Raw genomic sequence first — 27,758 nt, 5'->3', positions numbered from 1 at the left:
GCGGTTTTTGCGATATAAACCGAAAAAGAGCGACAATTTTGAAAAAAAAAAACTATATTTTTTGCATTTTGCTATAAAAAATTTCTTCCACAGTTTAGGCCGATACGTATTCTTCTACATATTTTTGGTAAAAAAAATCCCAATAAGCGTATTGATTGGTTTGCACAAAATTTATAGCGTCTACAAACTATGGGATAGAATTATGGCATTTATATTTAATAATTTTTTACTAGTAATGGCGGCGATCAGTGATTTTTAGCGGTACTGCAACATTGCAGCGGACAGATCGGACACCTAACTGACACTTTTGACATTTTGGGGACCAGTGACACTAATAAAGTGATCAGTGTGGCATGGGACATGGCAAGTGACAATCTGCAATATGTGGCAAGGGACGTGGCAAGTGACAATCCGCAATGTGTGGCAGGTGACAGTGGCCAGTGACACGCTCGGGGTTCCCACTGATTCTGCATTATGGTGAGTTCAACCATTTCATTTTTTATAACAATGTAATTATAGTAATAATGCGCTTCAATCATCCTGACACCATAAAGACCATGGTGCCATGATGATTGAAGCGTAACACCAGCCATTTCCCCGATAAATTTACCCCAAAAAAACATATTTTCTGGCAGTGCCCCTCCCGAGCCTAGGCTCTTGATCCGCCCCTGGCACGAATAGGGCAAGTAAGAGAAGAAAAAAGAATATCCTTTCGAAAAACAACACCATTTTAAAACGAGAGAAGGTATTAAAATCACCAAATATGACACATGACTTTTTCCCCAGTTTTCTTGCAAGTAAAAAACAGCTACTCTGCAGTACAAGATTCTCATAAATCTATTGCACACACCCTTTACTGATAACTTGAAAACAAAGTTTAGCAAGAGCAGAGTACACCAAGTCCCAATACATAATAGGAGTGATCTTCTCATCCATAGCTGCTCAATAATTGTATCTAAAACTACTCAACTCAGCCTCCCCTTTAATCAAGGTTTTCCTAAAAGTGTACTTAAGGTAACAAGCCAAAAAAATGAAGGTGATCAATAAGGTTGCTGTTTTACCTACCACAGATTTGTATTTTTGTCCACCCAGTCCTGAGGTTTGCACAGCTTTGCCACAAACAGCATTCCATTTTTATTAATGTGTTCTGTTTCCCAGGGGACGAGGTACAGTTGGTACTTTGTCCCATCTTTCTAGGTGCTGTTGAAGGCTAGCTGTGAGGTCAGATAGGGCACCTGCCATCCAACAACACAGCTAGCAAGGAGACGGCTGTTTGACAGATGGACTTTTTCTCTGTCTCCAAGCACTAGACTGCTTAACTGGAATATTTTAGCTGACAAACCTTCTCCCCTCACATTCCTTGTGAGATGTCGGGACAGGCAAGTGCTTGGTTAAAAGAACAAAACACTATCATTATATGACCATCTTCAAATAGCACATAATAAGATAACACAAAATACTATTTTCAGGTACTTACACTAGCTACATTAAAAAAACACACATTGTCACAACAATGGTTTTAAAAAACACATACAACACATGGTAGAGATGGTTATTCATACATACACTTCCAACTTGAAAGCATCAGAGTGCCTAATGCAATGCACATCCAATGCATTTTAAAAATAACTTTCATAATCTTCTTCAGGGGTGTATATGGAAGCAAGAAGCAATATTCTATAATAAAAACATATCAACAAATTGTTCAAGAAATTGTTAAAAGTAAAATATATTACAAATCTATAAGCTTTTTTTGTATGTATTAACTGTATATATGGCTGGTACATGTTTGGAGGTTGAAGAAATAGCCATAGTAAAAACAAAGGAAAGTATAGGCAATGTCCTCCAGTTACCAGTAGGGGGCACAGGGGGCCAGGGCAATCAGCCTGAACTCCACTGGGGTCGGTTAGAATCAGAAGAGTGAAAAAAAAGTGCTGTTTGGACATAAAGATTCCAAAATCATTAGTGAGCCGTTATATCTTAAAACATGTATAATGACTGAATAGAAATATAGGTAAATAAATATGTCTAACCTTGGAGGGATTAATATTGTAGCAGCAGATGTGTTAAAGTGGTTGCACACCCACAAAAAAACAAAAAAAAAACTGCAAGACAAAGGCATAGCATACTAGCTCATTATGAAATACTAACCTTAGATCGAAGCCCCCACAGCGGTCCCAGTACACAGCTCCGGCCGGCGACATTTCCCCCGGAGTAACTTCCGGGTATCGCGGCTCCGATAAAAGTGGATTGTAAGGGTTTACAACCACTTTAAAGATAAATGCTGCATCTTATAAAGTATATGTGGTATATGTAGTTCACAGCGAGGCATCTGGGGCTTTTTAAGGGAGAGAATTCTTAGGCCTCATGTACACTGCTGCTGGTAAACGAACGTTTAGGAGCAGTTGGGCATTTTTTCAGCTCCTGAACTCTCCTCTATGTTATCTTATCAGTACATGTACACAGAGTCGTTTACAGTAGTTTCTAGGCAGTACGTTTAGAAGAATTTTTTTTTAACGCAAAAAAAGGGTTAAGACGGATGTTCAGAAGCATTTCAAACGCCAAATGCCTGTAACAGCTTGTAAACGCTGCTAAATGCGGTAACTCGCGTTTAGCAGCATTTCATTTACAGATGTTTTTCATTTTAACAAAAAAAACATTTTTTAAATTTTTTTTACAAACGCTTCTAGACGCAAACACGGCTAAATGGACGTTTTTAGATGCCGGTTTCTAGCTGTCAAGTTAAGTAGGTTCAGGAGAACGTGTACATGAAGCCTAAATCTGCAGTGAGATGAAATCGAATCAATCACTGCAGAGTAAAATAAATAGATTCCTTATTATTGACGGAATTAGATGGACAATTAGAGACAAATATAAAATGCATTTATATATATATATATATATAAAATATATATATATATACCGTATTTATCGGCATATAACACGCACTTTTTTCCCCTGAAAATCAGGGGAAAATTGTGGGTGCGTGTTATAGGCCGATCCCCCCCCAATTGTGTGTGATCAGAGCGATCGCGGCAATTGCCGCGATCGCCGCCGACATACACAGCCGTGTGGAAATTCAAATACGGTGCCGAGACTGCAGGGACTCGGCGGAGCGGAGCTACACATAGCCGAGAGTCCTCGGGTTTTCTCGGCGCCGCTTACAGTCCCGCCCATAGGGCGGAACTGGGCGGGACTGTAAGCGGCGCCGAGAAAACCCGAGGACTCTCGGCTATGTGAATCAGCGCTCCGCCGAGTCCCTGCAGTCTCGGCGCCATATTTAAATTTACACAGGGCTGTGTATGACGGCAGGGATCACGGCGATCCCACAAAGCTGCACGGGGGCAAGGCTGCATGGGGGGGGGCAAGGCTGCATGGGGGCAAAGCTGCACTGGGGCAAGGCTGCACAGGGTGGGGCAAGGCTGCACTGGGGCAAGGCTGCATGGGGGCAAAGCTGCACTGGGGCAAGGCTGCACTGGAGAAAAGCTGCACTGACAAGGCTGCACTGACAAGGCTGCACTGACATGGCTGCACTGACATGGCTGCACTGACAAGGCTGCACTGACAAGGCTGCACTGACAAGGCTGCACTGGGGCAAAGCTGCACTGACAAGGCTGCAATGGACACTGGGGCAAGGCTGCACTGACAATTCTGCACTGGGGCAAAGCTGCACTGACAAGGCTGCACTGACAAGGCTGCACTGACAAGGCTGCAATGGACACTGGGGCAAGGCTGCACTGACACTGACAAGGCTGCAGATGGACACTGATAACGCTGCATTGATGGGCATTTTAATGTAAGTTTTTCTTCCTTAAACTTTACTCCTAAAAGTTTTTTTCCTTAAAATTCCCTCCTTAACTTGGGTGCGTGTTATACGCCGGCGCGTGTTATACGCCGATAAATACGGTATATATATATATATATATATATATATATATACATACACATACATACACACACAATATGCACGTAACTCCTCGATTTTCATTTCGCAGGTGTAAATAATTACAGGTGGATGGGTAGTTGAATATATCTTATAGAGGGGATCCAGACAGACCTAGAAAGCAGAATAGAAATAAAACCTTAATAGCTGTGCAAACTGCCAAGATGTCTTAGACACGGACATATACATTCAGCAAGGAGAGGCTTATCTAGTTTTCACAGGCAGCTAGCATGTCACTGCTCTGCTGGTTGGAGGGCAAATGGACAGAGAAAAAAAAAAAAAAGAAAAAAAAATAATCTTGATTTTGCAAAGAATTGTGGGAAAAAGTTACAACTTCAAAAAACTCACAATGTCTCTTACTAAATACCTTGGAATGCCTACTTACCAAAAAGGGGTCATTTGGGGGGTATTTGTACTTTCCTGACATGTTAGGGTCTCAAGAAATGAGATAGGCCATCAGTACTTCGGGTGTGATCAATTTTCAGAAATTGGCACCACAGCTTGTAGACTCTATAACTTTCACAAAGACCAAATAATATACACCGATTTGGGTTATTTTTACCAAAGATATGTAGCAGAATAAATGTTCAAAATTTTATAACAGAAATGAAGAAAAATACATTTTTTTTTTTTTACAGAATTTTCAGTCATTTTTGTTTTATAGCACAAAAAATAAAAAAAAAACAGCGGTGATTAAATACCACCAAAAGAAAGCTCTATTTGTGTGAAAAAAAGGACAAAAATTTCATATGGGTACAGTGTTGCATAAAGAGAAAGAAAGAAAGAGCGCACCAGCCTAGTGCATTATCCTTGACAAATTTATTAATTAAAAACAAGATAAAATCTACTCACAAAGGTAGAAGAAAAAATCGCATTTGTATATGGTACAGCGGCAATTAGTCCAATGGTAGCAGTCTTCCAGGTCCCGGGAAGGAGGCGTACGGACTACTGCTGGCTAACGCGTTTCGAAGGTTGCCCTTCTTCATCAGAGGCTCTGATGAGACAGGAAAGAGCTCTGCAGAGACAGAGACAGGAAAGAGACAGGAAAGAGCTCTGCACAGCAGAGAGGAAAGAAGAGGGAATATACTGAAGAGCCTGAATGTGAGAGTCCTGTGACCAAGAAGAGGAAAGTACAGAGCTCTTCAGAGGAGGATGACGATACTACAAGGAAGCAGAGCAAATATGACAGCGCTGCAGAGACAGGACAGAGCTCTGCACAGCAGGGAGGAAAGAAGAGGACATTTCCTGCAGAGACTGAATGTGAGAGTCCTGTGGTGAAGAAGAGGACATTACAGAGCTCTTCAGAGGAGAATGGTGAGACACCGAGCAGAAATTACACTGCAGAACAGAGAGGCAAGAAGAGAAAATCTACCGAAGAGACTGAATGTGAGAGTCCTGTGACGAAGAAAGGAAGAACAGACAAAGCAGGTAAGTGTTATAACGATGGATTATTATATAGTACATGGGGAAGGGGGGAGGGGAAGGCATTTCTCCACCAACTTCAACATTAGTTAAAATGAACTCAAACAGCAAAGATTTGCTTTGTTATCGGGAAGATTTTGAAACGTTAAAGTGGAACAAAATGAAAAATGACATACATGATACAGGCTGTCAGTAGATCACAGTCTTTGCTTTCCCGAGTTCCATCTTTTACATAGTTTATTACCTGGTGATCCGGCCAGTAAGTCTGTGGTTCAGCTTTTTTTTAACAGACCAAGCTGTCCAGCAAAGATGCCAGTTGAAAGGGTCATAAAGGAGCTAGCAGGAAGGGGTAAAGGGACCCTGTAAAAACAATACAGGGGCTCCAATTGCTGACCTGTTCTTAATGGCTCATGCTCCAGGCCTGACATCATAATCCTGGCTTTCTATCAGGTCAGAAATGGAGAGTTTTTATTTATTTCTAATCCTGGCATGAAGATTGGTGAGATGGCAGTCAGATCCCAAGTATACCAGGGAGGGGCGCTGTTTGAATAGGATCTGGTTTCCCTTGTGGCAGAGGAATTGGCTATCGATTTGACATTTGTTTAACTGATTTAGGATACTTTCACAGTGAGGCGCATTACAAGCGATATAGAGCTAAAAATAGCGCCTGTAAAGCGCCTCTCCTATTACTCCAATGTGAAAGCCCACTGGAGCGGTGCGCTGGCAGGACACTAAAAAAAGTCCTGCAAGCAGAATCTTTGAGGCGCTTTAGGAGCGGTGTTTACACTGCAACTAAAGCGCCCTTGCCTATAGAAATCAATGGGCAGCGCTGGCGAAGCTGCACTTTTAAACCTTTTTCGGCCGCTAGTGAGGGTTAAAGGCACCCCACAAGTGGCCGAAAAGTGCTGTTAAAACTACGGTAAAGCACTGCTAAAAATAGCGGCGCTTTACCGCCAATACCCGCCTGCCCCAGTGTGAAAGTGCCCTACATGCAAAACAGAATGATCAGTTCTAGCTGGAGTAAGATGTTTTTGTTTGCTGTACTCTGTTTTAGCAGTTCTTTCTGTTTTGGAGCCTTCAATTCCTGTAACATGATTGGTGATGGGGTAATAAATGTAATTTCTTTCTTTCTCTAGGAGTTAGCGGAACGACAATGACTCACAGCACAAAAAGAAAAGAACGTGAAACGGCCTCCCTGGGTCCAGACGACTTCATCTTCCATAAGATACTTGGAGAAGGAGGCTTTGGGAAGGTAAGTGATCGAAGATAACTACTAAGGAAACTATAAACACTGGGGGGGTACACAATATGACCCTCCGCACAGAAGACTGTACACCATGTGCAGCATAAACATGTACACTCAGCTAAGTCTGCGGGGAGAAGGATTGGAATGAAGTCCTCAGCAAGACTATCTGTACACCCTTGCCCCCCACCACTGCAAGGGTTAAATGATCATTTTAAGTCAACACAGAAAAATAAAAAACACATAGATCTCCACACACCTACATGAGTTGAACTACAATAATTTTATTGCCTATAAAAAGGGATATACATAGAAAAAAGCACCATACTAGGGGAGGGAATAGGTCTGCAGACTGTGGGATCTGTTTATCCCCTCCCATTTGTGAGGGTTTTTTTCTAAACATTATTTACACACTCATGTAGGTGTGTGGAGATCTATTTGTTTTTTATTTTTCTGTGTTGACTAATTCTAATTTTTGATCACACCCTCCGAAATTCATTCGGTGAGTGCTACGATTTCAAATAGGCGGGATTCCCATTTTGCTCTCTCTGCATGTTAAATGCTCATTTTGCCTAGGGGGAGGTGAATACGGCGAGATCCTTAACTTATTAATCCAGACATCTCAAGTCTCCCGCGAGCCGCGGGAACCTCCCGCATTTGGTTGCGGGCTCCCGGACACCCGCGAATGTAGGGCGATCTCCTGGCTGCCCCTGTCACTCAGCCACAGATAGACAGAGCAGCCCGAGTGGCCGAATGGAGTACGGCTGCTCTGTCTGTGGCTGAGTCAGGGGCGGGCTGGGCCGGGGTGCAGGAACGTTAGTGCTGTGAGCGGATATCTGTCCTGTCACAGTGCTGTTCCCTGCTTCTGAGCTGACAGTCTGTGTCCCTTTAGAGCAAAGCCGAATGGAAGAGGGTGGATCCGCTCTGCCTCCTCCAGCCCCCTTTCTCACTGTCCCCGCCCACACTCTGGGCAGCCAGTGTGCTGTGTCTGAATAGGACGTGTGGATGGGAACATTTAAAATAAGAGGACATTGTATACTGTTAGGGATGCTCTGGATGCTGATAACTGAGCCTCGTGCTGGGTCCTTCCTTCCAAGTAAGTGAGCTGTGACCGCCCCCCCCCCTTCCTGCTCGCTCCCAATCCCCCCCTCCCCCCCCCCCCCTGCAGGTGAGGAGGTTTCTTTCAGTACCTGGTCCTGTGTACTATGATGTGGGCTCACACTGGTGTGCTGCAGTGAGTGTTGGTGATTTCACTGTCTTCCTGCATGTTACCCCCCCAGTCAAATGCAGCCTCACCATGCCAAGAATTGCAGCCTCACTGTGCCCATGAATTGCAGCCGCACTATACCCATCAAATGCAGCCACTGTGACCCCCGGTGGCATTTAACCAGCACCCCCCTTGCCCGCTAGCTGTCTGACTGGCACTTGCCCCATCTCAGTGGCGTGTCAGGCAGCGGATGACGGCGGTGAGCTGTGGGACGGGCAGCGGGTCAGGGAGCAGCTCCTGTGTTCTCCATGCTTTTCCTCCTGCTAGATGTCCAATAGGAGCGCCTGACCTTTCAGAAAATCAGGTGATGGGTATCAGACCCACGCTTCCTGATTGCCGGAGAGGCGGTTCAGTGTTAGAAAAGCAAATATTCATTTGCTTTTCTAACACACCTGGGTGGTCTCCAAGCACAATGCTCTGCGTGAAGCGTCACCTCCCTGAAAGGAGTTTGAAACTTCCCTGAAATGGGTTTTTGCAGGTCGGGATGTCTGTTAGTCACTTCATTGGCAGCCAGCACTCTCCACTGCTTCCCATGGCCCTCAACATCCTTCCATATAATGCAGGACTCCTGGATCTGCACTATATGGGAGGGAGTGGTCATGCAGTGTGGGGTAAGCCTGCGGGAGGAATACAGTAAATACAGTACATCATCTTATTCATTATCCCCAAGGTACAATGAGCAACTAACCCTTGTAGTGCAGAGGGTGACTCTACTGCAAGGGAACATTGTAATGGGGAGTGTCACACTGTGCCTGACAGTGCAGCAACCAGTCAGAATCCACCTCGTCTGACTTCTGCAGAGTGAATTCTGATCCTTATAAATCAGCCTCCTGTGGGGAATAAGGCTGACAAAGTTTTTGTGTACAGAACACATATGGCAGTCGGTCATATTTCATCAAATGGCAAAACCAACAGGACAGAAGTAATGAAAGATAATTAGGCATAGAACATGAGGATTGTATAATAATGATATTATTAACTGTCTCTCTCCTACAGGTGGTGCTGGTGACACACCGTGACAGCGGACTACTGGTGGCTGTGAAAATGGCCCACAAGAGGCAGCCAATTAGGGAGAACCCAGACAGGGTGCTAAATGAGCGCATAGCCATGGAGAAGGCTGCGGGAAGTCTTTTCTGCACCCATGCTTATGCCACATTCCAGACGGAGGTAAGTCTAATGTTGGAAAAGTTAAAAAGTCAGAATTATCAAATGAACAGCATATATAAAATATAACATACAGGAGCACAAACATAGCTTGAATCCAGGATGAGATTAATCAGATGTAGGAGAAGACACTAGAAACATGTTACCAAAAAATGTACATTGCTTATAAGTTTAGTTTATGTGTCCTTTCTCCATGGAACACTACAGTATTTACAGCAACCGCCTGAAAGTGAGATGCTATAGCAAATTATACAATGGTGTCACTTACAGGTGTACTTGAGATAGATAGATAGATAGATAGATAGATAGATAGATAGATAGATAGATAGATAGATAGATAGATAGATAGATAGATAGATAGATAGATAGATAGATAGATAGATCTTCAGTAGTTTGTTTTGGTAGAAAATTGTAACTTGTTAGTTACTTTCATTTGGACCTTTTAACTGAAATTCATTCACTGACCTGTCTGTATTCTTTCCCCAGAATTACTTATTCTATGTTATGGACTATATGAGAGGAGGAGATCTGCCTGACACATTGGAGGCATTTGGCATAATTGAGCCCACTGACACAATGGACCTCCCCACACTTAAACTCGTGGCAGCGGAGCTCGTGTGTGGTCTGGAGTACCTGCATTCCAGAGGCATCGTTCACAGGTAAATATAACATTCTTCAATCATTTTACAATTTACCCCAACCCCCCGATGAATGAATGGTTCAGTTGCTGTTCCATTCATTCCCTATTCATGGGTTATTACAATTCTTCTCCTTTCTCTGATGTAAGCAGAAGGGAAGGGATTGGCAATGTGGTCATCACAGCGATCGCAAGGCACTGAGCTGTTCAGATCAGCTCTGCACACTGTGTCTGTGTACTGAGCTGTACAAGCATGGCTCGCTACACAGTGGTTAGAGGGCGCAACAGCGGCCCAAAGGCGTTGTTTATAAACTGCCCAGTAGTGGTCTGTACGTGGGTAAAGCGGGATTACGGCCGTAAAAAAAAATGTAAAAGTCAGCAGCTACAAACACTGTAGCTGCTGACTTTAAATAAGTACTTACCTGTCCTGGGTGCCCGCGATGTCGGCCACCCGAGGCCGACCCGTGCCTCGGCTCTCGGGTCCCGGCACCGCCATCCTAGGTAAGGGAAATAGGCAGTGGAGCCTTGAGGCTTCACTGCCAGTTTCCTACTGTGCACGCGCGAGCGGCGCCCTGTGAATGGCCCCGTGGTGTTCTCGGAACACACAGTTCCCAGAAGACAACGGGGCCGCTCACCGAGGAGCAGAACACGCCGCAGAATAGGAAGAGGCAGGTTAGGAAGACTGCCTAGCAACAAGGGTTTAGGCAAGTTTAAACTTTTTTTTTTTTTTTCAAATTTTTTTTTTTTTTTTAGGATTTTTGGTGAATTTTTTTTTTTCAGGGTGGCCCTCCACTTTAATGACAGCACAGCTCATTTAGTGCAATCAGTTCATGACAGATACGACTGCTTCCTGAATTGTATCAAGCTGTGCATGGACTGTGCTAGAAAAGGGAGCTTTGGTATTGTCGATCCCTCTGTGGATCAGTAATATTGGGGTATATGGGGGATAATTGTCTGAATTGCAGAACTGACACTTATTTTCTCTCCACAGGGACATAAAGAATGATAACATTCTTGTAGACAGCACCGGTCATGTAAAGATCGCGGACTTCGGCTTGGCAGTATTAAACGTGTTTGGATACAACATGGTGACAGAATACTTTGGACGTATGTTTAATGCGGCTCCAGAAGTAAGTTAAAAAACATTTTTCTACTTTTCTAATATGCTCATGCACACAGCAATTATATATCATATTAGTCCTAAAGAAACCTGTATAAATCTGTCAATAAAGGACCAGATTGGGCCTGTCCAGAATTAAAGAGAACCTGTGTATGAAGTGCAACTATGAACCAGATTAGGCCTAGATGATAGAAAACCAATATACACAGTATTTTTATTCTGGTCAATAATTAGAGAACCTGTCAGCTTGGCCTTTACCAGTCTCAGCTGAGGGTCGCATCTGGCACTAAAGAAAGGCACCGACTCCCAGCAGCAGTGCTAGTTCCATGGCTGGCATGTCCGTATGTGTGGCCTGCCCTGGAACTAGCACCACTTTTGGAAGTTGAATAATCAGAGCTTTCAGCACTGATAGGAAGTTGGGACAAGTTTAATCCACAGGGATAGGTTCTCTCTGACGTGCCAATAACCGGGCAAGAAATAATTACTATAGAAAGCTCACATTTGATTGTGTTCTGGGATTGGAAGTTTCGCTCGGGAGTCATCCAGCCCTGGGGGTCCTGTCCAGTTACCATCCAGCCCTGGGGGTCCTGTCCAGTTACCATCCAGCCCTGGGGGACCCTGTCCAGTTACCATCCAGCCCTGGGGGACCCTGTCCAGTTACCATCCAGCCCTGGGAGACCCATATCTTTGCTCAGGATTAGTTAAAATCCATATAATATGTATCACTGATATCATTATTAATATAAATATGACAGGATAAAAATTACTCTTGCCAATTTGGCAAGGGTCAGAGAATTGTACTTATAGCTCTGTGTGTACAGACAGTGAATCTGGACAGTGTGTAATGGCTTGTTTATGTCGGCTCCACATAGAAGTTGGGTGATTCTAAATAACCTAAATTATACATTTTAATGAAAAATTCTGGGTGGAACCTTGTTCTAAATGATGCCGCTTTCCAGTCTGATTTGTCACTCTAATCCTACTCTCTCTCTGATTTTCTCACAGATGTTGTTCAAAATTCCGTATGATGGAGCCGTGGATTACTTTGCATTGGGGATCTTACTATATGACCTGGCATTTAATCGATTTGCCTTTCCAGAGAGTTTGACTGGGGCACGAGGTATAAAGTATGGTGTGCCACGCTACCCAAAGGGCGCTGACCCCGACGTCAAGGACCTTCTGGAAAAGGTACGTAGTGACAGTCCAAGCAGGACAGGGAAAGTAGACATATAGGCTCAGCCAAGGAGCCAGTTTGCTTTATAAATACGATTTGAACTTAACTTGCTTTGGGACTCTGAACAAAAGTGAAGCCCCATTCAATCTAATGATCGTTAAAAAAAAAAGAAAAAAAAGTGTCATGTGACGGCACTCCCGTCCTATGATCATGCATTCTTTGCAGCATTATGCAGAGAACACACCGCAGACTCCACATTGCGCTCAGCAATTTATTAATAGGATGTACATTACCAGCGCCGTGTGGAGTATTTCCTGCGATGTGCGGAGAGTGAAGGCCACAGGACTGTATAAATAGACTTCTTAGCAATGTTATGCCATAGCTGTCATCTTATGTTTTTCTATTTTTCCCCCACAGCTCCTGTGTAAAGATCCATGCAGACGCAATGATTTCATTGCCGACATACAAGATCACCCATTTTTCAACGGCATAAACTGGAAGGAAGTGGAAGCGGGGGAGGCACGCCCTCCTTTTTTCATACAACGGAAGGTAAGTAAAAAAATCTGAGCAGTTTGTATACGGTCCACCAACCTGTCACTGTACACAGCTGTGACCAATCATGACACTTTTAGCGGGGGTGTTTATAAAGGAGACAATGACATTTGTGAGACAGAGTATCATTGTGCTTCTAGAGGAATTCCAAGCTAAACCCTAACTAATCATAAAAATGTCCCCTCCCCCAACATCTACATTGATTAACCCATGTAAAAAAGATGTATATACTTGCCTATCAGGCTGCTCCAATCTGGTCAGGTGATCTGACTTCCTTGTGTCAGCCAGAAGAAGCAGCTGCAAGGGAGAGGAGACAGTGCCGGTGTCTTGCTGAAAAAGTTCCCCCGGCGTATAAGGACCCCCCCTGTACTGCGCATGCGCTGCGCTTGCGCAGTACGAACGGCCTGCGCACTACAGAGGAGTCATTATCCGCCGGGGGGAACTTTCTCGGCAGAACACCGGCAGTGGCTGGAATGCCTAGGAGTGGTGACATCACCCATAGACTCATATGGTCCAACAGTTTTTAGTGCTCCCTGCTCTCCCCTGCAGCTACTACTGGCTGACACAGTGAAGCAGGATCACCTAAAAATAGGCAAGTATATATATCTTTCTATCACAGGTAATTCAGTACAAGTGTTAGGAGAGGAGAATCTGAATATTCAGACTTCATTTATTCTAATTGTGCAGCATTTTCATTTGCCATCTTAGCTTTACCTTGAATCTGACTCACCAGTTTGAGAGTCTCAGGGAAGGACTTACATTTCACGGCCACAGGGTTCTTTTATTTGATGCAGTTATGCACTCAAGAACTGGGAGACACTGGGGTTGATTTACTAAAGGCAAATATACTGTGTACTGCAAGCGCAGTTGCTCTAGTTCTAAGGAAAAGCTCTGCTGATTTCTATTATCCAATCATGTGCAACCAAAAACACTTTTTAAAATTTTTTTGCATGCAATCAAGTGTTCTTTGCAAAGTTTACCTCATTTACTAAGCTCTAGAGCAAGTGCATTTGCAGTGCACAGTATATTTGCCTTATTGCCTGACTCAATCTGGAGACTCAGGAGAAGTGAGATTAGGGGACAAATATAAACTATTCAGAAGTGAGTCTGCACAACTCTAATAGTGACAATCCTCATCTTTGCTTATGCACAGTGGTGACTGGTATCTGACATTTCAGTCCTATGGACTTAAATGGCCCACACATGGGCAGATGGTCCCCAAAGGTCATAGAGGCATTTCTTCTAATAAGTGGTGGATCTTATGGCTCTCTCTCTTTCTTTTTTAGAGCTTCAGAAACTTCACAAGAGAAAGGATAAAAGCGGAAGACCTGATGAACAACATTGATTGTGACGGATACCCTATTGAACCTTCAATTTCAGCTGAGGAACAGAAGCTGTATAATGGCTTTTCCTTTGTCAGTGACAAATGGAAAGCCATCCAGAAGCTGAAATGAAGAAAAACACACCAGGTTGTTTGGATCTGGGTAGAGGTGAGGGGGTTGTGCTAGATAGGTTATTTTGGGGGGGGGGGGGGGGTGCAAGGAGATCGGATTAGGGAGGGTTTGTGCTATGGAGGCGATTTAGGAAGGTTTGTGCTAGGAGGGGGGCCTAGCGCTCTTTCTAAATCATCTATAACCATGTGCCAGAATGGGAATTTGAGTAGAGGTGGGTTGGTTGTGCTAGGAGGAGGTATTAGGGGGGTTGTGCTAGGAGGGTTATTTTGGGGGGAGGTGAAAGGAGGAGGAATAGGGTGGGCTGTGCTAGGAGATGGGATTAGGGAGGGTTTGTGCTAGGGAGGTGATTTGGGAAGGTTTGTGCTAGGTGGGGGGCCTAGCACCCTTCCCAAACCATCTACAGCCATGTGCTAGAAGGGAAATTTGGGTAGAGGTGGGTGGGTTGTACTAGGAGGAGGGATTGGGGGGGCTGTGCTAGGAGGAGGGATAGGGTGGTCTGTGCTAGGAGACAGGATTAGGGAGAGTTTGTGCTAGGAAGGTGATTTGGAAGGGTTTGTGCTAGGTGGGGGGCCTAGCACCCTTTCCAAACCATCTACAGCCATGTGCTAGATGGGAAATTTGGGTAGAGGTGGGTGGGTTGTGCTAGGAGGAGGTATTAGGGGAGCTGTTCCAGGAGAAGTAATTAAGGTTATTTTGGGGGTTGGGAGGGTGCTAGGAGGAGAGATAGGTTGGGCTGTGCTAGGAGACAAGATTAGGGAGGGTTTGTGCTAGGAAGGTTCATATGAACTTGGTGGTGAGTTATTCACTTTACGGTCAACACAGAGGACAAGGGGGCACTCTTTACGTCTAGAGAAAAAGAGATTTCATCTCCAAATACGGAAAGGTCTCTTCACAGTAAGAGCTGTGAAAATGTGGAATAGACTCCCTCAAGAGGTGGTTCTGGCCAGCTCAGAAGATTGCTTTAAGAAAGGCCTGGATACTTTCCCAAATGTACATAATATAACTGGGTACTAACATTTATAGGTAAAGTTGATCCAGGGAAATTCCGATTGCACTTTGGGGGATCAGGAAGGAATTTTTTCCCCTGCTGTAGCAATTTGGAGCATGCTCTGCTGGGGTTTTTCGCCTTCCTCTGGATCAACTGTGGGTATAGAATTGGGTAAATGGGATTGTACAATATTTTTTATTTTTATGGTTGAACTAGATGGACTTGTATCTTTTTTCAACCTGACTAACTATGTAAAGTGTAACAGCACTAAAAGCTGAAAATTGGCCTGGGCAAGAAGGAGGTAAAAGCGTCCAGTCGGCAAGTGGTTAAAGTGGATGTTAATCCAATTGCACCCAATTAATCAGGCACACAGTACATGGTTCCCTAAGCATTGCAGTATCTTATTTTTTTTTTTGTGTAAATACCTTTTAACTAGCCTTTTTTAGCTCTGCCACTTGTCCTGTTTCATCTCTATATCCAAGCTGAGGGAGCTGAGTAGGAGGGACACAGATTCCTTCTGATGTATGCAAGATACGTCAGAAGAGGAATCTCTTATTTTCCTCCCTGTGGCCATCAATGCAGTGTGCACAAGTGTGTGGTGTGTAGTGATAGGGCTGTCAATGTGTTGGACCAGCTATATGGGAAGATTGGAGGCTGGTACTTTTTTTTTAGGCGTGTGTTGGACTGGCTATAAGGGGAGGTCGGAGGCCAGTATTTTTTTAGGCGTGTGTTGGACTGGTTATAAGGGGAGGTCGGAGGCTTGAGGGGAGTGGCTGGGAGTGTAGGAGATCATCTTTCTCAATCCAGACTACGGTGTTGAAGAGGGAGGGGGAGCTGAAAACAGGCAAAGGAAAGGGTAAACCTGTAGATGATGCAGAAACGCATTTAGACTGCGGTATTTTGGCTCAGTAGCCATAATTGTGGTCTGTTCTCAGGGGGGAAGACAGGAGCTGTCAGGATCAAACAGGTATTGTAAGAGATACAGAGAAGTAATGCAAAAAAGCAAAAGTACCATGCTGCAGCTGGCACATTAAAGAGACAAGAGCAGCATTTTTTTTGGGGGGGGTTAAATGCTTTAACAAGGCAAGAAGAGTTTGATGTAACCACTTGCCAACCGTAGGATGTCCACAGCAGGCAGTATGAAAATTTTCAGCCAATTATTCCCTTTAATGCAGAAGTAATTTATGTGGCTAAATACCCCCTTCCCACCACCTTTCCCGGGCTCTGCCGTCCGATCACGTAGCCTCGGAGCAATGCTGCGCAGAACAGAGAGAGAGGAACTGACATTGTGACAACTGACAGTGTGCTCCTGTTCTTTTAAGGGGAATTGGGCTGCCTCCAGGCCCACCTGCCCCTCATCTATTCATTTAATGCATGTGCTTCCATTGTGGAAACGCTTATAAATTCAGTAGCGTTAGGACTGCAAGCATACACAGGGTGCTGTGAAGAGGCCTTGCAGCTTATGCATGCGTTTGCAAATGCATATCAACTAAACCCCTGTTATTAGCGCAGACTGTTGAACAGGTTAATTTGGTCATTTGGCAGACTGGTTGGTGAGTTGAGCTATGGAATGTTCTGTTTGTCTTTCATGTGATAGCCCTTCCATGTGCTCCTTGCTGTGAAGGCCAGTTATAGGTGGGGGCAGGGGCCATTTGTTTGTTACTGGTGTATATTTGGTCCGGGGACACACTGTACACCTTTGCTGCCATTGTGCTCTTGCTGGGTGTCCAGTGTGCTCCTGTTCCTTTAAGGGGGATTGGGCTGCCTCCAGGCCCACCTGCCCCTCATCTAATTATTTAATGCATGTGCTTCCATTGTGGAAACACTTATAAATTCAGTAGCGTTAGGACTGCAAGCATACACAGGGTGCCGTGAAGAGGCCTTGCAGCTTATGCATGCGTTTGCAAATGCGTGTCAACTAAACCCCTGTTATTAACGCAGACTGTTGGACAGGTTAATTTGGTCATTTGGCAGACTGGTGAGTTGAGCTATAGAATGTTCTGTTTGTCTTTCATGTGATAGCCCTTCCATGTGCTCCTTGCTGTGAAGGTCAGTTATAGGTGGGGGCAGGGGCCATTTGTTTGTGATAGAACTAGGGGGGCATCAACATAAATTATGTCTCTTCGCAGACAATATCCTTATCTTTTTAACTCATTCTCATGTGTCCACCCAAATATACTAGACCTATTAGATACATTGGCCCATATCTCCGGACCCTATGTCAACCCCACAAAATCGAATGTGCTGAATGTTTCCTTAACACAATCTGAGCTTCAACAAGCCCAAACCTCTACCATTTAATTGGGTATCTCACCAAATCCCGTACTTAGGAGTGCAACTCACGACCTCACTACCAGACCTGTTCGCAGCATTAATTACTGAAATAAACCACTGGCTTAATGAAACAATAGTCTTCTCTTTTCTTGTCATGGCTAGGGAGAATTAATGCCATAAAGATGTGGATATTACCAAAATTCTTATATTTATTTAGAGTACTTCCCATTCCCATTCCAATATCGTCATATTTCTTAAGACTCACACAACGCAGAGTTATGTCATTTATATGGGGCACCACAAAACCTCACCTACCTAAATCAATGCTGTTAATAAAATAAGCGGTGGGTTAGGTTTACCGAACTTTTCTTCCAACTACTATGCGGCACAATTATCACAGCTACTGTGAAAACTCCCCTATGGATTGCTGTTGAATCAATTGACAGTGACACCATTGCTGTGGCTCAAACCCTAAGATAGAGCCCATCTCTCTAATCCCATAACTAAGCATTCCCTGGCTACCTGGGACAAATTCAGGAGTTCTTGCAACCTCCAATCCCCACATAACCCCCTCCTTTCCTTACTAAGGAATCCCGCCTTCTACCCCGCTTGGAAATTTCCAATGTCATTTGCAGCCTGGTCTTCTACGGACTTGGTTCAATTGCACAAACTAGTCTCGATCAACACTATTCATACATAGCCTACATTATTAACTACTCTATTAAATGCCCTTTTCAAAAGGGATCGACTGTATCCTCTTTGATGTAATCCGAGATACAAGTCATTCGCGGCATGATAAAAAACGGCAAAGTGTGGCGCTAAGAAGGTGTTGGTGAACACATCACAAAACACAAAAAATGGTGATAATAAATGTGAAAAAATAAGAAAGGGGGTATATTACCCAAAAAAATAGTGTTGAACCCAAGGTATTCCCAAGGGATATATACCCAGAGGTTTCTCCCCAGAGACAAAAAGAAATAGGTGGATACCTAGATAGGAAAGTGAATGTATGGGGTGTTGAAAGTAGAATAAAACTACATGTATCTCGTAGTATTCATTCGTAATGTAATAAATATATTGTGATAGGAATAGTCAAAATTAGAAATCTAATCCGAATGTGAAAAATAAAAAACACCTCAATATGATGAGGGTGGGCTATACAATATGTGTCTCACAGATTGATTGCATCATCACACAACACAAGTGTATCAGACAAATAGGTATGTAAAATAAAAAGCACCTCAATATAATGAAGGTGAGCATAACAGTATGTGTCTAGCAGATTGATAGCATTATCACACATCATAAGTGTATCAGACAAATAGATATGTAGACTAGCAGTGTCCGTCACTACACAATGAGATGGTCTCGGTGTCTAGGTGTCGCTCTAGGTGCTCCCGCTCTTCACGTGTGTTAAAACAAGACAATCAGGAACATCTAAGCGTATGGGGTAGGCTCTTCTTTCAGCATGACAATCTCATCTCCGACACATAGACATAAAATGCCCTTACCAAAATTGGTGGACTCACAGGCCGTTGGCGGTGAGTCAAAAAGGCTTGCACCGTATGCCGGTATAGTGGGTCCAACGATCGAGTTATTCGGATTTGGATCCTGCCGATAGACTTGGCTTGAAGGAGCGAAGAGTGTCACCAACTGGTATATCCCTGAGGGGGTTAGACCGGACCCAGATGTCCTCTTGAACCAGCTTAGATCGACCACCAGACACCACCTCAAAATCGACCATCCACATGAGAGGGCAAGGAATAAAAGAAAAACTTCCACATGGTGTAAATCCGTTTGAAGCGTTGAAACAATTTATTGGTAAAAAAGTTTTATATTCAACAAATAAAAATTGGGTCGTAAAAACTAGGCTCACAAATGAACTGAATAGCGCAGTAGGTGATGGTTAGAGTAAAACAAATGAACCCGACGCGTTTCATCCTCTAGGACTTCTGCTGGGGTATTCGCTGCATGATGAAATTCTGCATCCCTTTTGAAAAGGGCATTTAATAGAGTAATTAAACTGAACAGAAGGGACCTTATTCATTCTAGAAAACCCCCAAAGATCAATCGGTTCATATCATTACCCAGTTTTCCAAACAAACACACTCAGAGGAGAGGTATTCTCACCAAATTTTGGCCTCTATTGACTGCAGTTAGTACAATTAAGAAATACCGTATTTATCAGTGTATAACACGCGCCGGCGTATAACACGCACCCAAGTTAAGGAGGGAATTTTAAGGAAAAAAACTTTTAGGAGTAAAGTTTAAGGAAGAAAAACTTACATTAAAATGCCCATCAATGCAGCGTTATCAGTGTCCATCTGCAGCCTTGTCAGTGTCAGTGCAGCCTTGCCCCAGTGTCCATTGCAGCCTTGTCAGTGCAGCCTTGTCAGTGCAGCCTTGTCAGTGCAGCTTTGCCCCAGTGCAGAATTGTCAGTGCAGCCTTGCCCCAGTGTCCATTGCAGCCTTGTCAGTGCAGCTTTGCCCCAGTGCAGCCTTGTCAGTGCAGCCTTGTCAGTGCAGCCATGTCAGTGCAGCCATGTCAGTGCAGCCTTGTCAGTGCAGCCTTGTCAGTGCAGCTTTTCTCCAGTGCAGCCTTGCCCCAGTGCAGCTTTGCCCCCATGCAGCCTTGCCCCAGTGCAGCCTTGCCCCCCCGTGCAGCCTTGCCCCAGTGCAGCTTTGCCCCCATGCAGCCTTGCCCCCCCCCCATGCAGCCTTGCCCCCGTGCAGCTTTGTGGGATCGCCGTGATCCCTGCCGTCATACACAGCCCTGTGTAAATTTAAATATGGCGCCGAGACTGCAGGGACTCGGCGGAGCGCTGATTCACATAGCCGAGAGTCCTCGGGTTTTCTCGGCGCCGCTTACAGTCCCGCCAAGTTCCGCCCTATGGGCGGGACTGTAAGCGGCGCCGAGAAAACCCGAGGACTCTCGGCTATGTGTAGCTCCGCTCCGCCGAGTCCCTGCAGTCTCGGCGCCGTATTTGAATTTCCACACGGCTGTGTATGTCGGCGGCGATCGCGGCAATTGCCGCGATCGCTCCGATCACACACAATTGGGGGGGGGGATCGGCCTATAACACGCACCCACAATTTTCCCCTGATTTTCAGGGGAAAAAAGTGCGTGTTATATGCCGATAAATACGGTATATAAAACCTTATCCTGTGATTAGATACCGATGGGCTCCCTCTATGAGGGACCGTTTGGTAACCAGACATCATATGCGTAGAAATTTAGACACTACTACCTCCACTGGCACATTCCCTTGCAGGCGATGTGATGTCTGCTCTTTCATTTCCAACTCTAAAGATATTATTCTTCCTAATGGCCAAACTCATATAGATAAAAATAGGGTTAAGTGCAAAACTGTGGGAGTTGTCTACCTGGCTACCTGCCAGTGCGGATGTTTTTACGTCGGTAAGACAAAACGCCCGTAATTTAAGCGTATCAAAGATCACATCACGCCATTATATAAACGGCTAACGACTACTGCCTCAATAGACATATTGGATGCCAACATGATTTTGATTCCAGTCTTGTTCGTTTTGCCGCACTTGAGCATGTACCTTTACATGCTCGAGGCGGTGGAATCGACGTTACCTTACTACAGTTAGAAACCAAGTGGATACACAGTTTAGATGCTACTAAATATATGGGCTTAAATGAGTATGTTAGTTTTGAATCCTTTTTATAGTTGTGGTTTAGCCCACTTTATGTATTGTTTTTTATTTTCAGATCTAATATACACACTGGTATACCCAAAACCTATCTTCTGAATGTGCCTCCGCTTGGGTTGATTGTGGTTAGTGTACTTGGCCCCAGGCTGGGACTACATTCTACTGGCCTTTCACCTCCCCTCCCTTATTCCATACCTGATTATTCATTGCCCCTATGATCCCAGTACCACCTCAGGATCAACATAGAGTATGTTCGGGTCATATGTCCTTCATAATATTGTCTTTAATTTTTTTTATGATTCTTTATATCTTCAATTATTTACCCAATTATATTTAAATGTAAGGTATCTAATTACATGAATTCAATTGTTCATACTATTTGTATTATTTTCAGTGATGCTCAACCTTATAATTAATTTTCTTTGATTATATGTATTAATGTTATTGACATTTGTATACATGCTGCGTGTACTGATTAGAGGATTTGGTATGGGAAGGATGGGTCAAGTTTGCAGGGACTCTGCATGACCGTCTCTTGTCCAACTGTTCTCCTCTGCTCCCTTCTCCTCCGTTACCATTTTCCCCTTCTCCATCTTTCCACATTTGCTCTGTGCCCCCTCTGGTTGTGGAGCGTGTGGAAATATTCCCAAGGGACGGCGATCCGATCACAGCCGGTGGCTGTATGGACACCCAAGGGCAGACTGTCATTCGACATTAGGCCCGCCCATTGGCCACCCTTCACCCCTATCATCCGCCTCTTTTTACACCCTCCCACATAGGTATGGACTGTGTCTCCCTGTCCTTCCCATTGGAGGACCCCTTTTTGTGTCCCACCTCCGTCTGTTCGCGCCGCACGGCTTGGGCCATGTGACGCGATTGACATCACGCCAGGCATTCTGGGCATTGTAGGCTGCCGGGGGTTGGTAGTGTGCAGGTGCGGTGGCCGTACTCCGTCCGCTCCCGGTCTGATGTCACACGCCGACCGGATGGGGGGGCTTAAAAGGTTGATCCTGCCAGGCTTCTTTCACTGTCTTCAAGGGGCGTTGGTACTCTGAACTTTCCTAGAGTAGGTAATGCCAAGAATGGGGGGTCTCTTGTTTTCATTGAGCCGTATCGCTCTATTACTGAGCAGCTTCTAACCTTACTATTTTCCTTTTTTATCACTCCTTTGCCTTAGGCTTTTTACGTTGTGATATTCTGGGTTTGCTTGGCGTTCAATCCAGGCACCGTTCTCAATCAATACCCTTTGTTCATTTGAACAACATTTTGAAACCTAAAACTGCACCACACTTTTATAAAGGGTAAGCTAATAGTCACCATATAGTGATACTCTGCATGTTAGATTGAGTTTACTTATTTTATATTTCTATACCTGTGACACTATATTTACTTTATTTTATTTCATTGTTATTTAGTTTTTCGATTCCAAAACTCCAGTCTAAATGCCTTTCTCTGACTGATTATACTACTCTGGTCATCTCAGCGCCCCTTCTTTTAAACATTATCCATATGTATTTTTGGTATGTATTGAGGCTATGTAGACCTATTTATGCAATAGACATGGGCTCTATGTGAGCTATTTGTCTCTAATATTTATTTTTTTTGTACCTTTTATTGGTCTCCCTTTTGTCCTCTGCAGCCACACTGCGGCAGTGTTGGCTTGCCATCCTTGGGACCTATTTCCCTGCTGACCCTGCCCCGGGGGGGGCAACAGGGTAGGTTGGGTGATTGCTTTGGGGCAGTGGGGTGTTCATTCCCACTATATGGTTTTTTGGGGAGGGGGATGAGACAACTAGTACCCTTTCACCCAACTATTCAGTATTGCGCACCATGTTTAATAGTATATTTTTTGTATATTATATTTACTTGATGTTGTGTATTCTAAAAAATAATGTTTTTTCTTTCTGTAGAGCTATAATTATTCTGGTCACGTCTTGTTCCCCTGAGGAAGCCAATGTCTTGGCAAAACATGTAGGGAAGACCTGACCCGCCACTTTAATAAGCCAATATCATCTCGGCCAACAATATATCCTATATGCTCATTTCAATATTCATGTGAATGTGTATTTGGAATATGTGTTTTTAAATATAATCGTAATAAAATTTGCTACTTTAATGAGAATCTTCACTGATTAGTTTTGGCACCGCAATAATGCCCTTCCCTCTGTCCCTTTCTCTAAACTAACTGTTGGGATGAGGTGCCTTATCTAATAAGGACATACCAGCCACTATCTATTTTCGACCAATTATTGTTGTTTGAAGAATTCCCAGATAAATGTGTACCTAAAAACAGGGTGACACTGTAGGTACAACTATAGTAGTATGCCAACGTCCCAATATTAAATTTATACAATTATTGTTGTTGCCTTACTAATTTTCTCACCTCATTATCAATTGTACGCATTTCCTTGTCGTGAGTCATGCTACCACCACGAGAGACTCTTCCTTGTCTTCTTTCCTTTTCAATTTACTTTCCCCTGTTCTCCATTTTAAGCTGACCTACTGGCCTGCATCGTCTTTACACTTGGTCCTTTTTCTTTTCTACTTCCTTTTCTCTATTTTCTCTATTTTTCATTATATGACCCACAAATGGGATTCTCATATTCCTCAACTAAATACATACAACTAAGAGATTAAAACGCATCACTTTTACTGATAGTTTGATCCTTACTGCTTTTCTCTTTGAAATGGTGGAAACAACCTGCGCTAATGAGCAATACGTGGTAGAAAAATATTAAAATAATATTCACAAAGTGCAGCTGCAAAAAAAACTCCAAATATCCATGAAGTGATAAACATATAAATAAAACTTAAATGCGCTGGCAGTAATATAATTGAAGAGTGCCTAGGAGACACAATGAATGTGTGCCCAGCAAAAATGATAACCACAACAAGTGCATGAAGTCATTACCCAAAAAAAACCAACAAATATAAAATATGCTGAAAATAAGTAATCTCACATCAAAACAACTTATAATCAGTCCATGACTGGGTTCAAAAAAATAAGTAGAAAAGAAAAAGTCCACTTAGTATGTCTCATCACTGAACCATGAGAGCTGATGAGCTGAAGAGACTCTTATCCAATGTACATTGATTGCAGAAAAAGGAGTAATAGATGTGCGCTTACCCCAATTGTTGGACCTCCTCTATGGCAAGGTCGTATGGGCTTGCAGATATAACCCTCTGCAGGGACAGAATGTTGATATCCGGGTCTTGACAGCATGTACCACCGACTCCAGTATGGTCCGGATAGTCCAACTTATCCACAGGAGATTTAATATCTTATCATTTTTTATTTCTTTTTAAAGGATTTTCAGATTCCATCACTTCCCGTGGATTCTCTTAGTTTTTTATATGCTTTTCTCTTTGACCTACTGCAATCGAGTATTGTAATATGAGCACCACGTCCACTTCATACCCCATATTTAGGGATGAGCTTCTGCCATGTTCGAATCGAACATCGCCTGTTCAATTGTTCGTCGAATTGCGAACGTTATGGGCCGTTCGCGCCAAATTCGAGTGGCGCGTCATGGTCCATAATTCACTGAGGCATCGCAGTGCATTGCTGGCTGATGATTGGCCAAGCATGCACTATGACCCCCATGCTTGGCCAATCACAGCGCTGTCTGTACAGAGAGCCGTAATCGGCCAAAGCCAGGGTGGCTTTGGTCAATTATAGCTCAGGGGGTTTAGTACACGCCCCACACTACATAAGGCCACCTACGTGGTGGCCTTGTGTAGTGTGTTGCGGCGGCGGAGAGAGATAGACAGAGAGACAGTGTAATTTGGATTTAAGTTAGAGTAGGCAGGCGAGTCAGTTAGCTGCACTTACCAAGTATTGTGTATACATATGCATCCTAGGTGTGTGTGTGTGTATGTGTGTGTATGTGTGTGTGTATATATGCATATGTATATATATATATATATATATATATATATATATACACACACACACATATACATATATCTCAAACGTATCTCGCGTGGCCAAAAAATCACCCGCTTGGGCACCACATGCTTGACCAGACATATGTCGACCTGCCATACAGTTCATTGGCAAGCGTACCTAAAAGACCCACACCAAAGAACAAAGCGGACCTCTGCTTGCTCCTCATCAGCTGGGATCTCCAACCCCACTGTACCTTCAGTCCTCTCTGAAACCTGCACTGAGAGGAATGAAGGTGTAGAATTAGGTGTGTCACAGCCAAGTACTTGCAGGCAATCTGCTATTGGTACACCGATGTCAGATTGTACCAGGCAAATTTCCCTGCCCCAGCTGCTGCACCGCCGAAAGAAGTTCGCTCACAGCCATCCACATGCCCAGCGGTTGAATGCTAGCTTGTCTAAATTGCTAGCACGTCAACTGCTACCTTTTCAGTTGGAAAACTCTGCCCCCTTCCGTGAATTTGTGGAATGTGCGGTTCCTCAGTGGCAGGTTCCCAAATGCCACTTTCTCACGGAAGGCGATTCCGGCTCTCTACCAGCATGTGAAAGGCAATGTCTTGGCCTCGCTGGACAGGGCAGTCAGCGGTAAGGTGCATATTACCACTGACTCATGGTCCAGCAGATATGGACAGGTACGTTACCTATCTTTCAACGCGCACTGGGTGGCTCATTGGGCAGCTGGGAAGGATGCAGGACAGGGTGCAGTAGTGTTGGAGGTTGTTCCGCCACCACGCCTCCAAAATTCTACTAGTGGTGATTCTGCCACACCTCTCTCCTCCACCCCCTCCTCCTCTTCTTCCTCCATGGCCTCTTCCTGTGCTTTGTCCTCGGAACCAGCGGTGCTCCATAGGCGTTGAAGGGGCTACGCAAGTACACAGGCAAAAAGATGCCATGCGGTGCTTGAGCTGGTGTGCTTGGGGGACAGGAGCTACACTGGGGCAGAAATTCTGTCAGCTCTGCAGGGGCAGGTTCAGAGGTGGTTGATGCCACACCAGCTTAAGCCAGGAATGGTGGTTTGCGACAACGGCACCAACCTCCTCTCCGCCCTCCGACAGGGACAACTGACCCATGTGCCCCGTTTGGTTCACGTCCTTAACTTGGTGGTGCAGCGGTTCTTGGGCAGGTACCTGGGCTTGCAGGATGTCCTGAGGCAGGCCAGGAAAGTCTGTGTGTATTTCCGCCGGTCATATAATGCCAGTGCTCGGCTGGCTGACCTCCAAAATGAATTTAACCTGCCCAAGAACCGCCTAATCTGTGACATGCCCACCAGGTGGAACTCAACATTGGCCATGCTGCAGCGGCTGCACACGCAGCAGAGGGCCATCAATAAGTACCTATGCGACTATGGCACCAGGACAGGGTCAGGGGAGCTTTTTTTTTTCCCCACCCCAGTGGGCTATTATCAGGGATGTATGCACTGTCCTGTCACCATTTGAGGAGGCCTCAAGGATGGTGAGCAGTGACAGTGCATGCATCAGTGACACTGTCCCTCTTGTCCACCTGTTGGAGCAAATGCTGCGTGGAATAATGGACAGGGCACTTGAGGCAGAACAGAGGGAGGAAGAGGAGGACTTCCTTTACTTCTCAAGGGCAATCAGTATAATCAAACACAGCTGGACTCAAATGAAGGTGTAGAACCATCTCAAGGATGATCAAAAGAAATGGACAGCACCTGAATTAAATATGTGAGTGTCACAGCAAAGGGTCTGAATACTTAGGACCATGTGATATTTCAGTTTTTCTTTTTTAATAAATCTGCAAAAATGTCAACAATTCTGTGTTTTTCTGTCAATATGGGGTTCCTGCGTGCCCGCCGATCAAGCAGGAAGAGGACGAGGGGGAGGAGGAGGAGGATTGTGTCAGCATGGAGGTGAATTCTGGCACTCAGCATCAGCAGCATTCTTCAAGGGATCATTTACAGTCCAAAGAAACCCATGGACTTGTACGTGGCTGGGAGGAGGTGGCTGCGGATCATGTCGTCCTTCGTGACCCAGAGGACTTTGGACCGAATGCCTCAGCAAATCTACGCTGCATGGCCTCCCTGATCCTGCAAAGCCTGCGGAAGGATCCTCGTATTCGTGGTATCAAGGGGAGGGATCATTACTGGCTGGCAACCCTCCTTGATCCACGTTACAAGGGTAAGGTGGCGGACCTGATCTTGCTGTCGCAGAGGGAGCAGAGGATGAAACATCTTCGGAAGGCCTTGCAGAAAGGTTTGTGCAACGCGTTTCCAGAGCCTGGGAAGTTACAATTTCCTGGTCCTCTGGGACAACGTGTTGCTGAGGCTTCGGTCAGTCACAGAAGGAGCGGTGGAGATAGTGGCCGTCTGACCGATGCGTTCAGACAATTTTTTAGTCCGCAGCCCCAAGGTATGATCAGTTCCAGCAACCATCGCCAGCGTCTGTTTTACATGGTCCAGGAATACCTAGGGGCAAGATCTGACTTGGACACCTTTCCCACCGAAAATCCTCTGGGTTACTGGGTCTTGAGGATGGATCACTGGCCAGAGCTTGCACAGTATGCAATTGAGCTACTGGCCTGTCCTGCATCCAGCGTTCTTTCGGAACGCACACTCAATGCTGCTGGAGGCTTTGTAACCGATCAAAGGGTGCGCCTGTCCACTGAATCGGTCGATCGGCTGACCTTCATAAAAATGAATCAGTCTTGGATCACCAGCTACCAAGCACCTGATGCTGATGTAACCGAATCATTTTTTTTTAAATGTGAGATCCCTTCAAGACTGCCTATGCTGATGCTGAGTGACTATCCTGTTATGCTGAGTGACAATCCTCTTCCTCCTCAATTTTCATGCTGATAGCTTGTAAGAACATTTTTTGGTTCTGCGCACCGCCACCAGTGGCTAAGGCCCAATTTTTCTGCCCCTGTTTAACAGGGGC

The 27,758-nt window shown here is 44.7% G+C and overlaps 1 protein-coding gene across 2 annotated transcripts in view; it reads left to right on the top strand.

Annotated features, from left to right (window-relative positions):
* The first annotated feature begins 7,559 nt into the window (after positions 1-7,559).
* LOC141131435 (protein kinase C delta type-like) overlaps positions 7,560-27,758 on the top strand; it is a 77,685-nt gene continuing 57,486 nt past the window's right edge. The window contains exons 1-7 of one of the 2 annotated variants that reach the window (XM_073618715.1): positions 7,560-7,704; positions 8,872-9,042; positions 9,526-9,698; positions 10,668-10,806; positions 11,802-11,984; positions 12,388-12,519; positions 22,827-23,038. In XM_073618715.1, coding sequence (XP_073474816.1) covers positions 8,920-9,042; positions 9,526-9,698; positions 10,668-10,806; positions 11,802-11,984; positions 12,388-12,519; positions 22,827-22,862 — 786 coding nt within the window. In that variant the 5' untranslated portion in view covers positions 7,560-7,704; positions 8,872-8,919 and the 3' untranslated portion in view covers positions 22,863-23,038. Of the gene's footprint in view, positions 7,705-8,871; positions 9,043-9,525; positions 9,699-10,667; positions 10,807-11,801; positions 11,985-12,387; positions 12,520-22,826; positions 23,039-27,758 lie in introns of those variants that run through there. The other variant, XM_073618714.1, reaches the window with a different exon arrangement.

This window comes from Aquarana catesbeiana, linkage group LG03, assembly GCF_042186555.1.
Source record: "Aquarana catesbeiana isolate 2022-GZ linkage group LG03, ASM4218655v1, whole genome shotgun sequence".
Taxonomy (NCBI): Eukaryota; Metazoa; Chordata; class Amphibia; order Anura; family Ranidae; genus Aquarana; species Aquarana catesbeiana.
Note: the sequence above shows the minus strand (reverse complement) of the source record. Positions and strands in the feature narration are given on the sequence as shown.